General features: G+C 37.7%; 1 protein-coding gene and 1 long non-coding RNA gene across 3 annotated transcripts; one reads left to right on the plus strand and one right to left on the minus strand.

Annotated features, from left to right (window-relative positions):
• The first annotated feature begins 53 nt into the window (after positions 1-53).
• e2f5 (E2F transcription factor 5) lies at positions 54-6,473 on the plus strand. Of its 2 annotated transcripts, none has more exons than XM_088429734.1 (8): positions 54-348; positions 2,826-2,935; positions 3,376-3,537; positions 4,175-4,283; positions 4,456-4,777; positions 5,408-5,539; positions 5,668-5,706; positions 5,922-6,473. In XM_088429734.1, the coding sequence occupies exons 1-8, from the start codon at positions 220-222 to the stop codon at positions 5,996-5,998; spliced, it is 1,080 nt and encodes a 359-aa protein (XP_088285860.1). In that variant the 5' UTR covers positions 54-219; the 3' UTR covers positions 5,999-6,473. The 2 variants fall into 2 exon arrangements, with proteins under 2 accessions (XP_088285860.1, XP_088285861.1); XM_088429735.1 differs by having other exon boundaries at positions 4,477-4,777.
• A 924-nt stretch (positions 6,474-7,397) lies between these two features.
• Positions 7,398-8,830, minus strand: LOC148414857 (uncharacterized). Its single transcript, XR_015867405.1, has 3 exons — positions 8,635-8,830; positions 8,456-8,536; positions 7,398-7,588 (listed from the first exon to the last, which is right to left on the minus strand). It is a non-coding gene; the product is annotated as an uncharacterized LOC148414857 (long non-coding RNA).
• Positions 8,831-9,482: the final 652 nt, after the last annotated feature.

Raw genomic sequence — 9,482 nt, forward strand, 5'->3', positions numbered from 1 at the left:
ACATGCGGAATGGCAGGGGCGATGGGTTTTGATTTGGGGGAGGGGGGGGTTGTTGCCCTGGCAACGGCAGACTAGCGTAACGCCTGTTCACGTAGGAGGGAGAGGTGATAAAAGATCGACAGGTGAACCCGTAGTTTAGTGAAGAGGGAACTTTTCAGTAAACAACAAGTGACCATGAGGTAAAGTTTGATACTCGAAGAAAATTAAGACCTTCCGAAAATGAATTACGAAACGACGGGGGCGACTGGTTCGACGCCGACTCGCCACGAGAAAAGTTTGGGGCTCCTCACCATGAAGTTTGTCGGTCTGCTCCTCGAGGCCAACGACGGCGTCCTCGACTTGAAAGTGGTCAGTTCAGCTCATTTTTTCCGCTGAAAGTACGGCGCTCCTCCAGCAGCAGATGTGAAACAAAGAGCCGTCACTCTTCCACTTGAAGTGGGAGGGGGTCGCCGGCTGGTCAGGTGCACCCGCGGTGTATTCAGGTGTTGGGATGGAGCCGCCATTGCTGGTGCTCCCTTGTGGTGTTAAATGTTACATTTTAAAGGGCACTAAAACGTTTACTTTTGGTCTCTTATTCAACTGACAAAGCAGCGTTGTTTATTCATTAAAAGAAGAGTTAGTTGGCAAGACAAGAAAAAGCCCGTTTGACGTTCTCCCACCGTTTGATTTACTAAACATTAAAGTATAATAGTACCAGGATAATAGTACCAGAAAAAAAATACACGTTTGTATGTAGCATTTAATAATAAAGCATATGAATACAGATTTTCTCTCGGTGTGCTGTGCTGCGAAATACCCTGCTTCATTTTGAGATGAATTGATTACTATAGCTACTGTACTGTAACTGCTCAATTAAGTTTGACACATTGGGCTTTATTCACATTACATATTATATGCCCTCCTGTTTATTTAAGGATGACACGGTCAAAAGAACATTCAAGCAAGACCTACTTTAGACTACGACTCATTCCCACCTACTCCATACACACACATAAACTATGTGAACTAATCTGACTTGGGCCATATGATGTGGACACCCTGAACTGGTTGCCAGACAGTTACAAGGTACACAGAGATGAACAACCATTCACACATTTAATCACACCAAAGGACAATTCAGTATGTTCAAAATACCTGCCATGCGTGTTTTTGGAGTGTGGGAGGAAGTCTGAGTTCCCGGAGAGAACCCACACGGGCTCGGAGAGAACATGCAAACTCTACACAGGAAGACCAGAGCAAGATGGATTTGAACAGTGGTCCCTGACCTGTGAGGTGGATGTGCTAACTACTGCGCCACCAAGCAGCCCGTTAGGTTTATTGAAAACTCTAAATTTTGTCCATTTTCATCCAAGATGTACCAGAGTCAGCTGGGATGAACTAAGACACAAATCCCATGAGGCAAGACACACACACAAAATGAAATGTGTTTTGATAAATTATTGTACTGTATTTCTTCTGTAGAGCTGGAACTATTTCGTACCATATTTTGGCATTCGGATAAAACCAACCAAAAAAATATTAAGACAGAAGACCAGATAACATTTCCACTTAATTATAAATGACAAACTTTATTCTTTTTGATAAACTTAAGTTAATTAACTAATTTTTTCACTTAAAGTGCTTTGCAGCGTGTTACTTTTCCTCTGTAGAAACAAATTAAAAAGTTAGACATTTCCCTATAAATTATGGTCTATGAGATGAAGTGACATCAACCACAACAGGGGTATTTCTGGCAGCACATTTTAGTCAGCCTGGTATTTTATAAATTGATCAGTAGGAATAGCAACTGTGTCAGGCTGCCAGCATCATTGGGTGCATAGTCATCTACACCTATTAAACTGCCTTTGAAAAATAATCCAACTGCTCCCATCAGACTAAGTAGGGCACATGAACGCTACTAGCTAGCGGCTAAATCAAGCCACCACTAAACACTAGCTGCAGGCACCATACAAAACAACGTCAGCACATTTATGTCATTTTTAGCACCCTGAATTGGTGACTGAAAGTCAAATTTGCATCCTGCTCTGTTGTTTGTGTCGCAAACAACACTTTGTGACCACATGATAGTAGAAAGACAAGTCAGTTATGCCGCAGCACGCTCTTGGGAACAGTTTAAAAATTAAAGGAAACCATCTTACCCAAGGCATTTGTTTACTTGGAATGGTAAGGTTTATTTTGAAGTTTGTCTTCTTGTCATGTTATCAGTGTGTACTTCATTGCACTTCTGGCTCAATAAGCCCCAAAAAAACCTTCCAAAATAGAAAAGAAAATCTCATACTGTGCAAGAAGTCTCATGGCATACCAATATGGTGAGATTCGTAGTATGAGATCTTGTCCCATCCCTAATGGATTCCTATTCACCAGTACCCTATTGAGGACAAATACCACCAAGAATGGATGACTGGAGTTTATTTTTCAGTTGTCATGGTTAGATTTGTAGGATATGCAGTTATGTATTAGGCACATTTCATTTCGAGTATAAGGTGGCACCATGAACGAAAACATGACTTAATCCTTACACTTTATTGTGCATCAGGTCTTGTTAGTCTTCCCTCTCTTCTTGAGCGCCAAACTTTGCTAATGTTTACACCGCAAGCACCTCAGACCCAGCCCCTCCCCACCCTTCTGCCATTGTACAACTGTCCTCCTCTTCCAGCAGGTTTAACTGTGTTTGTGCAGCATAATTTGCCAAATCCTTTTTGAATAGCTCAGAGTCTCTGATATCCTCCAATTCAGGCAGTATTTATTCACTAAATAGTCTTGACGTAACGTTCTTACAATGCTACCGCCTACATTCTTATCGACACTTGTGTTTAAATTGACAGGCCGCAGACAGCTTGGCAGTGAAGCAGAAGCGGCGCATATACGACATCACTAACGTGCTGGAAGGCGTGGGCTTGATTGAGAAGAAAAACAAGAATGTGATCCAGTGGAGGTTGAACAAAACCTATTTTTTTACCTACATTTTAAATTTTAAATTAATTTCTCAGGGTTGTTCTTTTCAGTTTTAAGTCACCTTATTTCTGCCAGTAGGTACTATTTTTTTAACAGGCTGTACTATGGTAATTCCTGCATCCTCAAAACCATCCATTTTCAATAAAATGGTAACCCTAGCCCTGTTACATTGTTAATAAATATGGTGTTTGCCTCATTGGCTATCATTACGTTTCATTACACAACTCTTGTGTTTAGCACATATAAAAAAATAAGAAATAATCAACAGGTGGAAATGTTAAATGTGCTTCTATGTTTGACTTCAAGAAGGCTAGTGGTCCCTGTTTGTGGAAATACAATGAATATGAAGTATGCATGCATTTCTCTCCTTTGGAATGTGGCTGCCAACATATTCTAAATGTATGCTTTGCTCTCTTGCAGGGGTGAGAACAAGGGAAGTCAGAGCCAAGAAGTTCTTGACCAGGTGAGGGTCCTGCAAGCCCAGATCTCCGAGCTGGAGGTTCAAGAGAAAGAGCTGGACAAGCAGAAGACCTGGCTGCAGGAGAGCAATGAACTCCTGAACTGTGATCCTTACGCAAGCAAATATCCTTGCATAGTTGGTGATGTCGGACAGCACGATGGACATGTGCTTTTCATGCCTGCCTCAAAGCTCTGAGGCTTTTTTGCATGTTTTTTTGTGCTTGGGTTTTCTCCGATGTCTTTTGCATCCTACCCCATTCCTAAAATATGTATGTCAGATTTATTAACACGACATTTTCAGTTTTTAAAATGTTGTGAGAATGGATAAGTAGAGAAGCCGTTTTGAGTTTACTGAGGGAAAGGTTCCTTTCCGTTACATGGTGAAAAGCTTCATTGCACTGGTATCCCAATTTGGCTTCAGTCAGTTAGTTCTGTCAGTGTGTCAAATTCCCATCCAGCTCTGATGCAGCAGCTTTTCAGAATTAGGTGATGGACAACAATTAAAGTCATGCACTGTTTGTCCTCTTTGGGACTATTGACTCATTCGTTTCAGTCCCATATTAAAACTCCCATTTTGATCCTCTTAACAGAAAAGTGAGAAAATGTGGTGAAGAGCGGCTTATGACAATAATTGCTATTGTCAACAAGTTTAATCCCAAATTGTTTTTCTGGTATATATTCTGGTCTCATTGTGTCTTTACCGTCCCCCTGCCCACCCTTGCAGTTGCTTGTAATCCTCTTTTGCTTAACGCTCTACCACCTATAAATTTGTGACGCATGAGGACATCTGCAATTCCTTCAGCGGTGACACTCTCCTCGTTGTGGTGGCTCCCTCTGGAACGCAACTGGAGGTGCTGATGCCAGAGAAGGTAACAAAACATTGCAAGGTCACTCATCAAATAGTTTTGAGAAATTATTATTATTTTTTTTTTAACTACATCGTTGCAAATATACCAAATGCGAATCTTTCTAACCGTAACCCTTATGGCATTCCATTTGTTTTTATCATTGTTTTTTGTTAATACTTTGTCCTAAAACCAGACTGGTCACAAAAACTACCAGGTGAACCTGCGGAGCAAGGTGGCTCCCATCAAAGTAACACTCATTAACCGGGACTCGGATCGCAGCGCACCCGTGGTCTTCCCCATTCCCCCCACTGACGTGCTCTCCCCCATGCTCACGCCGCCCCTCATGCTGTCAGACAGTCCGCTCTGCCCCCCCTTCTCCTCGACTGCTGCTTCCTGCAGTTCCAGCTCCACCACCTCCTCTTTCTGCAGCCAGGACTCACTCAGCTCAGACCAGCAGATGGCGGTGCCGGAGCACAGTGGAGTGCTGAGGCCAGCGTCAGCACAAACTCACAGGGGTAAGGGCTTATAAGTAACCCAGTGGTTTTGAACCCCACCACTTTCATATGTACATTCACCAAACTCTTCTCGAGTGTGAAAAAAAATAGTTTTTCTTTCTTTTTTTTTTTTTTCTTTTTTTTCAAAATTCAAGACTTAGGTAAATGTTTCCTTTTATTGGTGCACAGCATGAACTGCATTGAAGGGCCAAGCAATGAAACATGATCATCTGCATCAGGTGATGGCCACACGATGGGCCGGGTGATTTTTGACTTCCACAGTGGAGGCCCTACCCAACACCTAAGGTTCAATTAAACCCAGATTTAGAACCACTGTTAAAATCTGTGCAAAGGGAATGGAGTTGTTTCAAATGAAAGGTATTATCTATTATAATTCACATTTTAGACGTGGTATGCAATCATTCAAAAATGCGTGCGAAAAAGACGACATGCTAAATTACATCATACTTTCTACTTTAAATTTGGTTATTTTATATTACGTCTTAACCATTTTATATTTTCTTTTATATAATGCCTTGTATTTTTTGCCATTTAAAAAGAGTTCTTCCCAAACAAGGGTTTGATGGATATTCACAATTTGACACATTTGTATCCGTGCGCAATAACATTCTTCCTCCCTTTTCCATGCAGGGCGTGCCGATCAACCGGTTTTGGATCTGGAACAAATGGACCAGACTGGCCAAGAGTTCCAGTCTGTGCTAGACATGAGCAACCTGCTGAGACACAACAGCATCGGGGAGTGCATGGAGGAGGATAGAGATGGTACAGCCTTTATTTGGTTCAGACAAAGGATAAGTAAAAACATGAATATAAATCCAAACTTTACATGTAGGACAATCAAGCAGTAATTGAAACTGAAACTGAAAATCCATGTTGATACTTTTTTGCAGAAGCTGTGGACTTAATCAATGAGCTCCTTTCTACAGATGGTAAGCATCTTTGATTCAGGGCTTATATTGTCATGAATATCCAACTTTTTTCAATTAAATATAGGGCTTGGTTTCTTCTTCTTTTTTTAAGTGTATTTGTATGACATTTGCTTTATTTTTCTCATAGACATAACACTTTTTTTTTTTTAAATCCTCGTTTTTTTTTTTGTTTTTTTTTACTCCGAAGGATCTTACTGTGTGTCCTGAATTTGTAGGCATGGACTACAGCTTCACACTGGATGACAGCAGTGGCGTGTGTGACCTATTTGATGTGCAGGTCCTCAACTACTAAATGAAAATCTGGAGTACACATCTGATCCTTGTTTCCTTTTGAACGCTTTGGAATTTCAGGAAGTTATTTCATGAAGTTAGTGCGCCTCCATTTAACCTGTTTACGGTTAACTTTGTACAAATGCCAAATGCGTTCGGAACTGCAACAGTATTTAAAATATTTATAGCGACCTATAAAATGTCGCTAGGTCTCATCGTTTGGGTTTGACTGTTGATTTTGTGTTTGAGGTACGCATACCAGTAATGCTAAGTTATTGTGACACTGCCGTTTTATGCCTCGGTGTTTTGGGTTCCTTATATTTCTTGTGCATGTGACTAACCATTTTTAACTAATTTAAAAAAAAATACTTAATCTGCATTATTTGTATTTATGTGGCAATGCCCAAGTGCCAGTTGACTTGTTGATTACGAGAACTCTTTATTTGCACATTTTGTAATTGTTGTTTTTTTTCCTCAATAAATGGGTGACATCTCAATTCAGTCTTAATTTGATGATGTTGCACCCTGCTAACCTTTCCGTACATTCCTCAGTCTATGTGCGTATTTGTGTCATTTTTAGGAAAGTTATTTCTTCTCAAGAGAAAATATTTGTTATTGAAAAGGGGGGACATGAATGAGGGAAAACAGAAAAAATCAGACATTGTGACGAAAAACGAAAGAAAACAAATCCATTTTTTTAAAAGGTGATTGCAAGATTATTTGTTTTTAGGATCCCTACTAAATTGCATCAGAATTTTTGGACCTTTCGCACCATATGATTAGTAAAGCGGTCAAAATTAATCAATCGGCAGTTGGTTCTCAATTTTCTTCCACAAAATGACTTATTTTAATACTCGAGTAATCGTTTACAGCCATTGTCTAAATGGCTTAAAATGATAGAAATCCTCAAAGTTGTTGAGTAATAATAATAGTTATTTTTATTTATTTTGATTTATATGCATATATTTATTTACAGTTCACTTTTGAAAGTTTAAAACAGCATGATTGGGCCCTTTAAATAGTTTATTCTAAGTATACTGCATGTTTATTTGATAGATTTAGCTAGGGTGATTTTCAAAATGAAAAACCAGTACAGTATACTAAAACTACACTGACAATCAAATGTACAAATGTACATGCTTTATAACTAATTGTGAATCGCTCTTCAATCTAGTGCCAACCAAATGGTTGTTATTACTTTAGCTAATGCTAATTGCTATCTGGGTTGAACCTTGATTTAACTGATCTTTTTTTGCTCTGTTCCAGTGGTGTGGCAATGTCGTTACCCTTGCGCCTTTTCAAATTTTGCTGCTCTCCATTATCCAACCCTCTTTTTTTTGTTTGTATCATACCCTTCTACTTTCATTTCTCGCCATTCCTTGTTTTGATCGAGGGAAAATAACTACAGCATGTCCATGAGGGCTTGTTCCAGATGTGTTTAATAAGCAGTGATTCGTAGTAATGTATGGATATTTGTACGTTTTATGAAGATTTCAGCAAAAGACAGTTTAAGATTGCAGAGGAAAAACAGAGCGTCCGGTTGCTTGCATTACGATGTCACGGCAGGCTTGACCTTGTTTGGCAGCTTGGTTCCACCTGGGATTTCCCTAGGCTAAAAAGATAAAAACAAATAGAATCAAACTCAAGTTGATAAGAAAAAAAGGTTGATTTTTATTTCAGAGCCACACTGAACAGAATAAAAGTTACACTTAGAGATTGAAGTTAGTGTTTTTTTTTCCTAAAACATTTCTTTCTACTAAATGTGTTATGGATATGAGGGGGGAAAAGCTTCTTTATTTTCCTTAATAAGGTGATAAACTTTCTTGAAATACTGAAAAAGGTATAATATAAATATATTAAAATATTTTTGTTTTTATCATTTTTCTTTAAAAAACATATATATATAATTAAAACGTGTGCGTCTATGTAAATATATATATATATATATATATATATATATATATATATATATATTTTTTTTTTTTTTTTTAATTTTTAATTTTTTTTAAATTTTTATAAATACAAGTTATCTTAACGCTTTTTCTCAAATCATGCAATCATTTGTAAGTTTACAAGAAAAAGTGGTGTGTGGTATTTAAAAAAAGATTTAAAAGCAAAAAGATTGAAATACATTTCCACTCATTATTCTGTTCTTTACAAACTGAAGAAAATACAGGATATGACTTAATTGAATTCTATAGATTTTTGACCTTTTTACCCCCTCAAAATATCCAATATGTTCTTGATGTTTCTCTATATCTTGAAAATATACTACTTAATTGTAATACGTTTGTCCTTGAAAATTTGTTTCACTGCAGCTCTACTTATGTAGATTTTTTTTGTCTTTTGAAAGATTGAAAAAAGGAAGAAATAACTTTTTCACTCCAAACAAAAAAACCTTAAGCTAGATCTTTTTCTCTTCTGTGTGCTCTAATTTCCTTCGTACAAGATCAATTCAAATTTGTTTTCATACTTTTACCAAAAGAGAGCATGCGCCTGGTCTCAGGTAACAGTATCGATTAAACCCACTCATTGGTATTCTCTTCGGTGCGGGACGCTTCTAAGAAACAAGCAAGGAAAAAAAATGAAAAACAATCATCACCTTTATCTTAACTACAATTCAATGACACGTTCAAGCACCAATGACAACAATCTCACCTGTTTAAGTCGTCTACTGGCCGTCAACCAAGTGGCGGCGTTGGCCGATTCCAATGTAGTGACCAGCAGGAAGGCCTGCAGACACAACAAGAGTGCCAACAATTTTTTCTCCATGGCTCCTCAAACTTCATGTCGCTCAAACAACACATACGTCTTTATATATAGGAAGAAACAAAACCAAAACAAATAGACTTTCAATCAGACGCAAAAGACAGCGGGAACAATTTCCTGTTGGTTCATACTTGCTCATATCACAATTGATGTCACAACAAGATTTCACAGCACTGGGGCTTTTCCAAAAAAGGAAATGGTCCACAAGATAACCACAAAACCTCATTTATACTCTAGGATTGTTTCACATAAGAAAATAGCCTCAAGGTCCCTTGAGCAAAATTTAAAAAGTTATGCGTTTTACAGGGAAGACGTTTATTTATGATATTTAACATAGAATAGCATATGTTTGAAAAAAAAATACATTCGAATTGAAAGTATTACCTTCAGGAATTTTATGAGAAATAAAGTGATTACTTTTTCATGTAAGTTTCGGGGAAAACATTTAAAATCTTTTTGAGGAAAGGGTTTTTGAATTTGAATGGTTTTATATAGCCGAGAAAAACTGTTTTGCATTCTAAATGGTGACATTTTTGAAGAAAATTAATTGTTACATAGGAGGAGATATTTATGTTTGGAATTAATTTATTTGTTCTTTTGTTTTGTTCTGTTTTTTAGATAAGAATGTTAAATTTTTTGAAGTTATACAGTTTTTTTTTTAATATATGTATTATAGGGGGGTAATTTCAAGTAAATACGTAAAGTGAGTGGATTTTCCAGAGAGAAAACAGTCTAAA

This window comes from Hippichthys cyanospilos, chromosome 12 (genome assembly GCF_059441005.1).
Source record: "Hippichthys cyanospilos isolate Australia breed blue-spotted pipefish chromosome 12, RoL_Hcya_1.0, whole genome shotgun sequence".
NCBI classification, from domain to species: Eukaryota; Metazoa; Chordata; class Actinopteri; order Syngnathiformes; family Syngnathidae; genus Hippichthys; species Hippichthys cyanospilos.